The sequence below is a fragment of the Tetrahymena thermophila genome (assembly GCF_000189635.1).
Source record: "Tetrahymena thermophila SB210 genomic scaffold scf_8254681, whole genome shotgun sequence".
NCBI classification, from domain to species: Eukaryota; Ciliophora; class Oligohymenophorea; order Hymenostomatida; family Tetrahymenidae; genus Tetrahymena; species Tetrahymena thermophila.
Window position 1 is genome coordinate 6,659 of NW_002476447.1, and position 14,705 is coordinate 21,363.

The 14,705-nt window shown below is 18.3% G+C and overlaps 4 protein-coding genes across 4 annotated transcripts in view; 2 read left to right on the top strand and 2 right to left on the bottom strand. All coding sequences in view use genetic code 6, as the record gives it.

The window, feature by feature from the left end:
- TTHERM_01441800 (hypothetical protein) overlaps positions 1-385 on the bottom strand; it is a gene marked incomplete at both ends in the record, with an annotated part of 745 nt that extends 360 nt beyond the window's left edge. The window contains 2 exons of the mRNA XM_001013427.3: positions 1-58; positions 306-385. The exon at positions 1-58 is cut by the window's left edge and continues 142 nt beyond it. Coding sequence (XP_001013427.3) covers positions 1-58; positions 306-385 — 138 coding nt within the window. The remainder of the gene's footprint in view (positions 59-305) is intronic.
- Positions 386-1,912: 1,527 nt separating this feature from the next.
- On the top strand, positions 1,913-2,218 carry TTHERM_01442800 (transmembrane protein, putative; the record flags this gene model as incomplete). The annotated part of the gene is made up of 1 exon (XM_001013428.1): positions 1,913-2,218. One exon carries the CDS (start codon positions 1,913-1,915, stop codon positions 2,216-2,218), a length of 306 nt encoding a protein of 101 aa, XP_001013428.1.
- Positions 2,219-3,064: 846 nt separating this feature from the next.
- TTHERM_001442802 (hypothetical protein) lies at positions 3,065-9,498 on the bottom strand (the record flags this gene model as incomplete). The annotated part of the gene is made up of 19 exons (XM_012796971.1): positions 3,065-3,083; positions 3,386-3,475; positions 3,696-3,785; positions 4,006-4,095; positions 4,355-4,519; positions 4,806-4,895; positions 5,083-5,172; positions 5,458-5,547; positions 5,776-5,865; positions 6,130-6,219; positions 6,492-6,581; positions 6,860-6,949; positions 7,137-7,226; positions 7,731-7,820; positions 8,071-8,160; positions 8,452-8,541; positions 8,766-8,855; positions 9,353-9,402; positions 9,460-9,498. The coding sequence occupies 19 exons, from the start codon at positions 9,496-9,498 to the stop codon at positions 3,065-3,067; spliced, it is 1,623 nt and encodes a 540-aa protein (XP_012652425.1).
- A 749-nt stretch (positions 9,499-10,247) lies between these two features.
- TTHERM_01442810 (tetratricopeptide repeat protein) lies at positions 10,248-14,426 on the top strand (the record flags this gene model as incomplete). Its single annotated transcript, XM_001013429.3, has 21 exons — positions 10,248-10,307; positions 10,365-10,414; positions 10,628-10,717; positions 10,782-10,871; positions 11,079-11,156; positions 11,209-11,298; positions 11,414-11,503; positions 11,614-11,703; positions 11,792-11,881; positions 12,023-12,112; positions 12,246-12,335; positions 12,450-12,539; positions 12,652-12,741; positions 12,822-12,911; positions 13,042-13,131; positions 13,253-13,342; positions 13,475-13,564; positions 13,686-13,775; positions 13,906-13,995; positions 14,117-14,206; positions 14,337-14,426. Coding segments are annotated over 21 exons (1,808 nt in total), but the record flags the coding sequence as incomplete, so codon positions are not given.
- Positions 14,427-14,705: the final 279 nt, after the last annotated feature.

Here is a 14,705-nt window from a genome sequence, read left to right on the forward strand (position 1 = left end):
ACACTTTTCTAAAGCATTACCTAATTCTGATACACTGAAATCATTAATATTATTCTCCCTTTTAATGAATTTAAAATATATTTATTTGTATTGATTAAAAAATGTATATAAATATGAGTATATTTTACAAATATTTAAAAATGATTTTAAGAGTAAAATTAATATAAAACAAATTTTTGAGTTGGGAAAAGATAAATTGAAAATAATTAAATATATTGTAAATTATATTACAAACTAATTAATTTTCTTTCAAACATAATACAACAAATAAATAATAAAATAAATCTTAAAAAAAATATTTCTACCTTAGGTCTAGTGTCAAATTTGAGAGATTAACACACTTAGTTAAAGCTTAACTTAAGTCTTCAACACCTTTTTCACTCATTTTATTCTCCCTTTTAAGTTCAGATAAATTTGATGTTTAATAAGAAAAATATTTGATAAATTGAAAAAGTAGAATCAGAATATTAACCCATAAAAAAAAAAAAGAATAAATAAATAAAAAGCTATTAAATAAATGAATAAATGAGTGAGTGATAATTATAAATTCATAAATAAAATATTATTTGCTTTTTAATTTTATTTTTAAATATATTTTCTTAAAAATAAAGAAAAAAAAAAATTAATAAAATATTAAATAAAATATTTACTTAAGTAAGAGTGTCAAAGATAATAAATGAGTTTACTTAGCTAAAGCAGAAGATAACTGTGATATACCCTAATCACCAATTAATTTGCGGCTTTTAATTTATTTTTATGTAAATAAATTAGCGCTATTTTTAATTTCTAAATCTATTTTTATTTTTTTCAAATTATTCAGTAAAATATAAATTTTTACAATAAATACTAAAACAAAATCAGATAAATTTTGGTTAAACATATTTTTTTTGATAAAAAATATAATTTAAATTGAAATATAAATTTTTTATTATTAATAAAATAAAAAAAGATAAATTTATATTTGTAAATATTTACAAAAAATAAGTTATTTGATTTTCTTTTATTATTAAATTTAATATTAATATTCTTAAATTAAAATTATATTTTAGATTTTAAATTATCAAAAATCAAATTTTTCTATGAATTTCATTTATATTTCTATATAATCTCATCAAGTCTATTTATTCATAATATCTCTTTGTATTTTTAGAAATTATCTAAGGGAATAAATAGGCTAGCTAATATTAGTTAATTTGGGTTTTTAACTTACAATTTAATTAATTAATTAAATAGGGGTATAAAATTTATTTACTTACTCATTCTTAAAATATTTGAAATAAGTTTAGTGTTTAACTAATTTAATCAAAATTAAAAATTTATTCTATATTTTTAAAGAAATTATTTTCTTAATTGTTTTAGTTTTTGCTTCTCTTTAGATTTGAAGATTTCTTAATTAATGTGTAAAGATAAATCTTAATTTCTATTAAACCAATTACAAAATTGAATTTACTTTAAAAAATAGCTTACATCGTTTTACAGGTAAATTTTGATTAGAAAAGAATCAGATTACAAAAAATAATATAAATAAAAATCTTGATTATAATGCCATAAGTCTTTTATCATGGAAGAAATATGATTTATAAATATTAAATTTGAAATTTAAGATTAACTATCGCCAAATTCTAAACGCTGAATTTATTGTTGAAAAAATGAAATGAACTTTTTTATTTATATAAATCTTTTTATCGCATTTATAAGGTTAGAATAGTAAAGTTAACATCCGATTATTTAATCACGCTTGATTGTATTTTTAATCAATTTATTTCTTTTATTTAAAAAATTGAAAAGGAAATATTTCAACCTTAAGATACTTTCCTTAATTTTTAAGATAATAACATTAAAGGTTAAGACCATACTAAAACATAAATATTTATTAAATTAATAAATAGTAAATTAATTCAAATTTTAAAATATGATAGCAAAATTGCTTTTTTTGGTCTCAATAATTTTATCATTTGCTTATGCATACGAGGTATGCGGGAATCAAGATGGTACTTAGTATTATTGTGAAGATGGGTACGGTTGTTGTTCTACAACTACTTGTGGCTTAAATTGTTCAGGTGGAAAAAATCATGGCTTTCCACGCTATGGGTATGCTCTTATGGTTTTAGGTGTTGTTTTCCTCTTAATTATAAGCCTTAAGTTTTGCTTAGGGCTACGTAAAAAATCTAACAAAAATAAAATTGTATAGAGATAAAAACCATTACTATAGGTTTGATAAATCATTTGTTGGATGATAGAGAAAGAGTATTAACAATTCTTAATATTATTAATCACTAAACTAAAAATCATACAAAAACATAAAGAAATTTATATTATATTAATTAATTAAAAAATATTTTATAAGTATATAAAAATAAATAAAAAACAATCTATTTATTTATAAAGAAAAATATTTAAATTCACTTTAAAACAAATATTTGTTTAATAAATTATGGATTAAAAATAATTACTTTTCACTATAAATTGTTTAAAGCGCATTAAAAATAATATATGTAGCTTAACTAAAGTTTAATTTATGATAATATCTTAAAATATTTTATTAATAAATAAACAAATTATTATTAGCTTTAATCTTAGTTTCTAAATACACCATAATACCTTTATCAAATTATATTAGACACTTAAAATTTAAAAAACTATGAAGTAAATAAATTTTTGTATAAAATGAATAAAAAATAAAGTTATTGTGTGAGTTCTCATTCCAAAAATTTATTATATACTATATATATAGTATCTAATTTCTCATAATAAGTAAAAATATTAATAGAAATTTAGGATTTGAAATTGTTAACCCCTCAAATTGCTTAATATGATGAATGATATTTAAAATGAATTTCAAACAGGCATATAAAATCTTTATATATAATTTAATAAGACACAAGCAAGTATTTAAAACTTTGATCGTTTGTTTTTATCTAAAATCGAGTTTATTTATTCAACTACGAAAATATATATGATGCTTGTAAATATATAAATAATAATTAATATATTATCATATTTTAAATATTATATAATAAAGCATATTTTTTACAAATATTTAATATTTACTCATCCTTTTTCATCACTTGTATATCAGAAATCTAAAAATAATTAAAATAAAACTAATCTGTTTGATTTAAGGCTCTTGCTTTTTATTTTCAAATGCTCTGATTATAATTAGTTTATTCCGTTAAAACTATTATTATAAATTAGCATAAATTACTAAAAAAAATTAAATAAAATAAAATTTTAAATTAAAAATTATATTTTAAATTTTTTTAAAAAAATAAGAGTAATAAAAAAGAAAAAGAAAAATAAATTAATAAATTAAAAAAGTTTATCATTTTTAAATTAAATTTTGTATTAAAAAATATCGTGATCCAAAACAAAAATCTGTTTTTACTCAAGATTTAGTGTCAAGTATAAGAGATTAGTGCATTTTGCTAAAGCAGAACATAAGGCTAATGCACCAGTTGCACCAATTTAATTCTAACTTTTTAAATATTGAAGAAAATAAATATTTAATAATTAATGAAAACGCAAAAAATAAGAAATTAATTAATTAAAAATAAAATCAAAAGTTGAAAGACATTAAATTAAGAAAGAAAGAAATAAAATTTAAAGCACAAGAAAAAAAATAAATTAAAAGAGTTTAATTATTTTAAATTCACTTTTTTAGCTAAAAATATCACAATCTAAAATATTGTTTTTACTAAAGATCAAGTGACAAATTTGAGAGATTAGTGCATTTTGCTAAAGCAGAACCTAAGTCTGATGCACCCATGACACCAATTTTATTGTAACTTTTTAAATATAAAAGAAAAAATAAATAAATAATTAATTAATTAATAAATAAATAATAAAAGCAAAAATTGAAAAAAAAAAATTAATTAAATTAAGAAAGATAAAGAAAAAAAAAACAATAAAAAAGAAAATTAATCAAATAAATTAAAAGAAATTTATTATTTGTAATTAATTTTTTATTAAAAATATCACAATCCAAAACAAGTAATATGTTTTTACCTAAGATTAAGTGTCAAAATTGAGAGATTAGAGCAATTTACTAAAGTAGAACCTAGGCTTAATGCACATTCATCACTAATTTAATTCGTACTTTTTAAATATTGAAGAAAAAATATATAATTAATTAGTTAGTTTGAAGAAAGAAATATCAAATAATATGAAATGAATTAATTAATAATAAAAGAAAAAGCTGAAAATAAAAAATTAATTAAATTAAAAAGAAAGAAAGAAAATACAAGCAAAATAAAAAAGAAAAAGAAATCAAATCAATTAATAGAGTTTTATTGTTTTAAATTCATTTTTATAATTAAAAATAACACAATCTAAAATAAATAAGAAACTGTTTTACCAAAGACTTAAAGCCAAATTTGAGAGATTAGTGCAATTTCCTAAAGCAAAAACTAAGTCTGATGCACCATTATCACCAATTTACTAATGAGAAAAATGGACCTGCTAACCAAAGTGCATATTATTATCGAGTTAGTCCATTCCAATTTCCTCAGTTATATGACCACTTTTTATTGGAGTTAAAATTTATTATTAATTTGTTAGCTAAAATAAAAAAATGATGAAAAAATATGATATGATAAAAAATAAATTAATTAAGTAAAATTTGAAAATAAAAAAATGAGTTAAATTACCAAAGAAAGAAAAGAAAAAAAATAAAAGCAAGCACAATAAAATAAAATGAAAAATAAATCAATTAAAAGGCTATCAAATAAATTAATAGAGTTTTATTGTTTTAAATTCATTTTTATAATTAAAAATATTGCAATCCAAAACAAAAAAAGTGTCTTTACTCAATATTAAGTGTCAAATTTTAGAGATTAGTACACTTTCCTAAACCAGAACCTAATCCTGAGGCACCAATTGCACTAATTTAATTACTCCTTTAAGAAAAATATTTAATTAATTAGTTAATTAGAAGGAAAATATGTAATAATAAGACATTAATTAATTATTAAAGCAAAAATTGAAAATAAAAATAAATCAAATAGATTAAAAGAGATTTTTTGTTTTAAACTCATTTTTATGTTAAAAAATATCACAATTCAAAATTAAAAAACTGTTTTTTACCTAAGATAAAGTTTTAAATTTGAGAGATTAGTGCAATTTGCTAAAGCAGAACCTAAGCCTGATGTACCTTCATCACCAATTTAATTGGATCTTTTTAAAAATTGAAAAAAAATATATTAATAATAATTATTAAAAAAGGAAAAATTAAGAAAAATATGAATTAATAAGAAAAAAATAAATTGACAATAAAAGCAAAAGTTGAAAATAAAAAAATTATCTAAATTAAGAAAGATAGAAATAAATAAATATAAAATAATAAAAAAGTAAAAATAAATCAAATTAAAAGCTATCAAATAAATTAATAGAGTTTCATTGTTGTAAATTCACTTTTATATAAAAATTATAACAATCTAAAATAAAAAAAACTGTTTTTACGCAAGATCAAGTGTCAAATTTGAGATATTAGTGCATTTTTCTAAACCAGAACCTAAGCCTGATGCACCAATTGCGCCAATTTAATTAGCGCTTTTTAAATATTAACAAAAACATATTAAATAATATGAATTAAATAAATTAATAATAAAAGCAAAAGTTGAAAATGAAAAATAAATTAAATTAAGAAAGAAAGAAAAATACAAGTACAATAAAAAAAATTAATAAAAATCTATCTAATAAATTAAAAAATTTTTATTGTTTTATATTTATATTTTGATTAAAAATAATCACAATCCAATAGAAATAAACTGTTTTTACACAAGATCAAGTGTCAAATTTTTGAGGCTAATGCAGTTTGCTAAAGCAGAAATTAAACCTGATGCACCTTCATCATCAATTTAATTCTCACTTTTTAAATATTTAAGAAAAAATTTTTCATTACTTAATATTTAGAAGGAAAAAATAAGAAATTAATTAATTATTAATAAAATCTAAAGTTGAAAACAATAAAACGAGTTAGATTAAAAAAGATAAAAAGAATAAAAAATACAAGCACTATAAATAACGTAAATCTAATCAAAAGATATCAAATAAATTAAAAGAGTTTTATTGTTTTAAATTAATTTTTGTATTAAAAAATATCATAATCAAAACCAAATAAATTGTTTTTACCTAAGATTAAGTGTCAAATTTGAGAGTTTTGTGCAGTTTGCTAAAGCAGAACCTAAGCTTGAAGCACCAAGTGCACTAATTTCATTACCACTTTTTAAATATTGAAGAAAGAATATAAATAATAATTAGTAAAAAGAAAAAAATGGAAAAAAAAAATGAAATAATAATAATTATTATTAAAATCAAAAATTGAAATTTAAAAAATTTGTTAAATAAAAAATGATAGAAATAAAAAAAATACAGGCACAATAAAAATATTAATTAAATAAAAAGCTATTTAATAAATTAAATGAGTTTTATAGCTTTTAATTCATTTTTATATTAAAAAATATCACAATTTAAAACAAATAAACTATTTTTACTAAAGCTTAAGTGTCAAATTCGAGAGATTAGTGTAATTTGGTAAATTAGAACTTAAGGCTGATATACCTTCATCACCTATTTCATTGTAACTTTTTAAATATTGAAGAAAAAATATAAAACTAATTAGTTAGTAAAAAGAAAAACGATGAAAAAATATGAAACCATAAGAAATAAGTTAATTAATAAGGAAAGTAAAAGATGAAAATAAAAAAATGAGTTAAATTAACAAAGAAGAAGAAATAGTTCAATAAAAATGAAAAACAAATCAAATAAAAAGACATCATATAATTTAATAGAGCTTTATTGTTTTAAAACTCATTTTTATTATTAAAAATATCACAACCCAAAACAAATAAACTGAATTTACTTAAGATCAAGTGTCAAATTTGAGAGATTAGTGCAGTTTGCTAAAGTAGAACTTAAACCTGAAGCACCCATTGCACCAATTTAATTACCACTTTTGAAACATTTAAGAAAAAATATAAAATTGATTAATTTGTTAAAAGGAAAAATGAAAAAAAATATGAAAAGAATAAAAAATAAATTAAATAAAAAGATATCAAATTAATTAAATATTTGTATTGCTTTATATTCTTATTAGTATTAAAAATATCACAATCTAAAAAAAAATAAACTGTTTTTACCCAAGATCAAGTGTCAAATTTGAGAGGTTAGTGCAATTTGCTAAAGCAGAACCTAAGCCTGATGCACCAACTTCACCAATTTAATTACAACTTTTGAAATATTAAAGAAAATAATACATAATTGATTAATTAGTTCAAAGGAAAAAAAAAAATTGAAACAATAAGAAATTAATTCATAAATAATAAAAGTCAAAGTTGAAAATAAAAAAAATGAGTTAAATTAAGAAAGATAGAATGAATAAAAAATACAAGCACAATAAAAAACAAAAAGAAAAATAATTCAAATAAATTAAAAGAGTTTTATTTTTTTAAATTTGGATGAGGGGGGTAGAATAGATGGTACTCCATTCATTTTTGAATTCTAAAAAAGAATTCAATTTTAAAATAAAAACTTATTGAAATTCCTCTGGTATTATGTACCCTGCCAGTAGAATTTAAATATCTGGATTAGCTTTTTTTAGAAAAAAGAAAAAAAAAGAAGCACAATAATAAAGAAAAATAGATAAAATTAAAAGCCAATAAACAAATAAAAAGTTATGTTGTTTCATTTTTATAACGAAAAATCACAATTCAAAATAAATAAACTGTTTTTACTCAAGCTCAAGTGTTAAATTTGAGAGATTAGTGTAATTGGCTAAAGCAGAACCTAAATCTGATGTTCCTTTACCACTAATTTAAATATTACTTTTTAAATATTAAAGAAAAAATAAATAAATAATTAGTCAGTTAGATAGTTAGTTAGTTAATTAGAAGAAAAAAATAATGAATAAATAGTAAAATCTTTAGGCGAAAATAAAAAATGAGTTAAATTAATAAAGATTGAAAGAAGAAGAAAAAAATAAGCACTATAAAAAAGGGAAAGAAAAATAAATCAAATAAATTAAAGAGGTTTATTGCTTTAAAATCATTTCCAAAACAAATAAACTATTTGTACCTTAGTTTAAGTATCAAATTTGAAAGATTAGTGCAATTTGCTAAAGCAGAACCTAAGCATGATAAACCTTTATCATAAATTTAATTGTCACTTTTTAAATTTTGAAAAGAAAGAAAATAAATAAATAATTAATAAGATAGTTTGAAGGAAAAAAAAGAAAAATATGAAATGTTAAGAAATTAATTAATAATATAAGCTAAAATTGAAAATATAAAAATGAATTAATTGACAATGATAGAAAAGAAAAAAAACAAGCACAAAAAAAAGAAAAAAATAATATATCAGATAAAAAACTATCAAATAAATTAAAAGAGGTTTATTATTTTAAATTCATTTTTAAAATTAATAAATCACAATCTAAAACAAATAGATTATTAATACCGAAGATCTAGTTTTAAATTTTATATATTAGTGCAATTTGCTAAAGCAGAACTCAATTTTGATACACCGATTGCATCAATTGAATTGTCACTTTTTAAATTTGAAAAAAAAGAAAATAAATAATTAATTAATTAAAGGAAAAAATAAAGAAAAAATGAAAATAAAAAACGATTTAATTAAAAAATTAAAAAAAAAACACAAGCACAATAAAAAAGAAAAAGAAAAAGCTATCAAGCAAATTAAAAGAATTTTTTATATTAATTCATTTTTTTATTCAAAAATATCACAATCTAAAACAAATAATCTATTTTTACCGAAGATCAAGTGTTAAATTTGAGAGATTAGTGCACTTTCCTAAAGCAGAACTTAAGCATGTTGCAAGTTTATCACCAATTTTATAGTAGCTTTTTAAATATTGAAGAAATAATAAATAATTAAATAATTAGTTTGTAAGTTATTTAGTTAGAAAAAAAATGAAGAAAAAATATTAATTTAATAAGAAATTAACTAATTTATTTTTTTTATTAAAGTTATAAATAGAAAAATGAGCTTTTTTAAAATAGAAAAAAAAAAACAAGAAGGATAAAAAAATAAATCAATTAAATAAATCAAAAGAGTTTTTTTGTTTTCAATTTATTAATATTTTTATATTAAAAAGTATCACAATTCAAAATGAATAAATTTTTTTATAAAGTGAAATTATTAAATTGTAAAAATGAAGAAAAAATAATAATGAATATTAAAAATTGAAAGTGAAAATTAAGACTAAAAAATATTTATGTAAATAAAAATGAATAAATAGAGGTGATAATTTCTATTAGAAAAATAATATTAAAATTTAAATTTCCAAAAAATATTAATAAAAAAAATAATTATTAATTAATTAATTAGTTAGTTTTACCTCAGATCAATATAGAGAACCTTATGAGACTAGAATGAAGAGTTTAATAACTTTTTTTATTTTTTAATATAAATTTAAATGATACTCTTAAAAAAATAAATAATTACTTTTTCTAAATCCGTTTATTATTTAATCTATTATCTCATTTATTTTTTTTCCCAAAAATATTGAATAGTAAGTAATTAATCCAAATTTAATATATTATAAAAGGATAAAAAGAACAAATAAATTATTTAATAATTATCAAATATCAATTATTAATTTGCTTTGAAGAACAAATATCATAAAAAAGTTGTATAACATTCATTATTTAATCTAAATATTTCTATTCAAAAAGTGTATTTAAAAGTATAGTAGGAATTAAAGATGGATAGTATTAAATTGAAAAATTTTTATTAATTATATCCTTAAGTTTGAAAAAAATAATTTTTATTTTGTATGTTTTTCTATTTTAGTCCAGTGATAGTGATGAGGGGAGTATTTATATTATCTCTAATTATTTTAGTTTATTTTGAAAGCGCGCATGTGTAATTTAAGTGTATATATTGCTAATCCAGGTATTGAAATTTGAAAGCTAAGTAGCCTTCTTGCTTTTTTTATTTTAATTTGTCAGAATTTATCAGATCTACCTGTAATTTTATTAAAAAGAAAGGCTTTTTAATTTTTTGTGAAAAAATTATTTTTTTGCTTTAAAAATTTCCAAAAAATGAATGTTAATAAATATATTTAAGGGTACTAAAATAGGAGAATCTACAGTTTATTTTTTTAGAATGGTATAAATTAAATAAGATTACTTCATAAAGAAAAGCAATAATTTTTTTTAATTAATCAAAATTATTAATTTCTGATCATAATTAATTAAATAATTAATAAATAAATAATCAAAGAAATATAAATGGGAAATAACTAAAAAAAAAGTGAGTAATAGAATAACACTTAAAATATTCTATAAGATGTATCTATCATTATTAACTTTATTTATTATCATAAAATCTTTTTTTTAAATAAACAGTTAATGAAATCTAACTTGAAAGCTCAAACTCATATTGACTTACAGTTAAAGTAAGAAATATATATATAAATATTTATTTATTTATTCATTCATAATTAATGATAAATTTTTCAAAACAAACAATATTTTTTAAATAAAAATAAATATTTTAAAATTTTTTCTCATTTTAATTACAAAATTAAACATAAATAAAATTTCATACATTTTATTCATTAATTTATTCATAAATTAAATTGTTTTGTTATTATTAATAAAATAAATAGAAATTATACTCTTAGTAATAAATAAGTTGCTTAGCTTAACAATTCTTTAGTAAAATGTTAAAAATTAAAGTCTTTAGTATTAAATCTTAAGTAATAATTTATCTTTATTATCTTAAATTGCATAATTATTTTTTACTATCAATCTAACATGTAGTAAGGAAAGTATTTCAGATGATTAGATAAATTAATTATTTACTAAATATTCCTCGATAAAGAAATATGTTGAAACTGGTAATAATGTGAGGTAAATATATTTATTATACTAATTAATCTTAATATAAATAATAAATTGTTTAATAAATTATAACATTGTTTGATAATCCTAATTATTTCGACTATTTATAAAAAGCTAAAAGTTTAATCTTTAGTTATGCTAAATAAAATAATAATTTATATGTTAATTAATAATTTAATTTAATTAAAATAGCTAAAATTTTATTTATTTAAATAGCAATGATTAAATATACTCCCAAATTTTGTTTTTCCTAAATATTTTTTACGAAGGAAATCATGATTGTCAAGAACTTAGGTAAAATAAAACTAACTATTGATATTTAATTGATTTATTTTTAATTTGAAAGATTAAATGATATTGAAGCTTAAGGAAATATTCTATTAGAAGAAACTATGAGCAATCTAATTAATCTTAACAGTTTATAGCTAAATTTAGAGTATACTTTTTTTAATTTATTTATTATTTAATGTAATTAATTTCATCTTTCAAATCTCATTAACATTTTCCATTATATTTACTAAATTATATTTAGTAATATTTTATAATAAAAGTGGAAATTAATTAGGAGATGGAGGTGCAGTTTGGATTTGCAAAGTATTAAGTAGATGCAAAACGCTTAATAACTTAAATATGCAACTTTGGTAATTTTATTTCAATTATATTAAACATATTCATTCAGTAATATTTATTTATTTATAGTATTGTTTAAAAAGCATATAAATCATTTATTAAATATCTTTTTTTTGGAAAGGAAAAATAAAATAGGTGACAGAGGAATTTCTAGTATTGCAGAAGGTATTAGCAGTTGTGCTTAACTCACAACTTTAACTTTAAATGCAAGGTAAACTTTATTGATTATAGTTTATAAATTAAAAAAATATTTTAAATTTTATTTTACAAATATAATTGTAAATAAAAACTTTAAAAAGTGCTAATTTATTTGGAAAAGAAGGTGCATTTTCTATAAGTACTACATTAAGTAGTTGTAAAATGTTGACTCATCTAGATATTAACCTTTTGTAATTCATTTTAGTTTTTTTTAAGAATAAATTTAAATTAATGGTGGACAATTTAATAAATTTTTAATCCTTTTAATCTTTAAATATTTTTAAATTTGACTATTATTTTTATTAATATATCATTTTACATTTTTTTATTAGTAACAATTAAATTGGAGAAGAAGGAGCATCAGCTATTTGTAGAGTAATAGGTAGTTGTTAATTACTTGAGAATTTAAAATTTGTGCTATGGTAATTAATTTTGATTTTACATTTTTCAAAATTTAAAAAGATTTTTATATTTTGAGTAATTTTAAAATGTTTTAAATTAATTAATAAAGGATAATAAATTTATTTATTAACAAATTATTTTTAATTTATAAAGTAATAATTAAATTGGTGATAGGGTAGCATTTTGTTTTGGAACAGCATTAAGTAACTTAATGTCACTTATTAATTTAAAATTTTGTTTTAGGTAATTTTAATTTTTAAATTTTGATGATCTAATAAAATTAAATAAAATTTTTATTTTTGATATTAGTTTAAAATAATTAATTTGTTAATAATTTGATTTATTTTATTTTAAAAGTAAAAATAAAATTTCTGACGAAGGAGTTTTAAATGTTGGATTAGGTTTAAGTTAATGCATTCAACTTAAGAATTTAGATATTCGAATGAAGTTAATATCTTTTTTATTATTAAAATAATGAAATTGAATAATTTTATTCAACTTACATTTTAAAAATTTTAAATTATTAGTTTTTTTTTATTTATAAATATATTAATAAAAGATTTAATAAAATTGGAAATGATGGAGCTTCTGCTATTGGTAGTGCGATTGGTAACTGTAAATATCTTGATAATCTCTCATTTTTCATTGGGTAACATAAAGTTTATGTTTTTAATTAAATTCTAAAATAAATTTAAATAATTAATTAAACCATTTATTTTATTTTAAAAGTGGAAATTAAATTGGTAATGATGGAGCATAAAATATTGGATTATGTTTGAGTAAATGCACTCAACTTACAAATTTAGACTTTAGAATACAGTAAATTTATTTCAATTATAACTTTAAAAAAAATTAAGTTAAAGCATTTTATTTTTACTTAATTTAAAAATAGTTTTAATTTATAAAATATCTAAAATTTTGAATTAAACTTGATTTGCATATATAAAAGGTAAAATCAAATAGGAGATGATGGAGCTTCTACTATTGGTACAGCACTTGGTAACTGCAAATTGCTAACTAATCTTATATTTTACATTCAGTAAAATAATTTTTTATTTATTTATTGATAACTAAAGAAGTTTGAGTTATTTTATACATTTTGATAGAAATTTCAAAACAAATTTAAATAGTCAATAAATAAATTTATTTTGTTTAAAAAGTGCAAATTAAATTGGAGATAATGGAGCATAAAATATTGGATTAGGTTTAAGTAAGTGCACTTAACTTACAAATTTAGAATTAGCATTAGGGTAAATTTATTCCATTTATAATTTTTTTAAAAAAATTAAGTTAAAGCATTTTATTTTTACTTAATTTAAAAATAGTTTTAATTTATAAAATATCTTAAATTTTGAATTAAACTTGATTTGCATATATAAAAGGTAAAATCAAATTGGGAATGATGGAGCTTCTACTATTGGTACAGCACTTGGTAACTGCAAATTGCTAACTAATCTCAAATTTTACATTTAGTAAAATAATTTTTAATTTATTTATTGATAACTAAAAAAGTTTGAGTTATTTTATACATTTTGATAGAAATTTCAAAACAAATTTAAATAGTCAATAAATAAATTTATTTTGTTTAAAAAGTGCAAATTAAATTGGAGATAATGGAGCATAAAATATTGGATTAGGTTTGAGTAAGTGCACTCAACTTACAAATTTAGACTTTAGAATACAGTAAATTTATTTCAATTATAACTTTAAAAAAAATTAAGTTAAAGCATTTTATTTTTACTTAATTTAAAAATAGTTTTAATTTATAAAATATCTTAAATTTTGAATTAAACTTGATTTGCATATATAAAAGGTAAAATCAAATTGGGAATGATGGAGCTTCTACTATTGGTACAGCACTTGGTAACTGCAAATTGCTAACTAATCTCAAATTTTACATTGGGTAAAATAATTTTTTATTTATTTATTGATAACTAAAGAAGTTTGAGTTATTTTATACATTTTGATAGAAATTTCAAAACAAATTTAAATAGTCAATAAATAAATTTATTTTGTTTAAAAAGTGCAAATTAAATTGGAGATAATGGAGCATAAAATATTGGATTAGGTTTGAGTAAGTGTACTTAACTTAAAAATTTAGACTTTATAATACAGTAAATTTATTTCAATTATAACTTTAAAAAAAATTAAGTTAAAGCATTTTATTTTTACTTAATTTAAAAATAGTTTTAATTTATAAAATATCTTAAATTTTGAACTAAACTTGATTTGCATATATAAAAGGTAAAATCAAATTGGGAATGATGGAGCTTCTACTATTGGTACAGCACTTGGTAACTGCAAATTGCTAACTAATCTCATATTTTACATTTAGTAAAAAAATTTTTTATTTATTTATTGATAACTAAAGAAGTTTGAGTTATTTTATACATTTTGATAGAAATTTCAAAACAAATTTAAATAGTCAATAAATAAATTTATTTTGTTTAAAAAGTGCAAATTAAATTGGAGATAATGGAGCATAAAATATTGGATTAGGTTTGAATAAGTGTACTTAACTTAGAAATTTAGAATTAGCATTAGGGTAAATTTATTCCATTTATAATTTTTTTAAAAAAATTAAGTTAAAGCATTTTATTTTAATTAATTTAA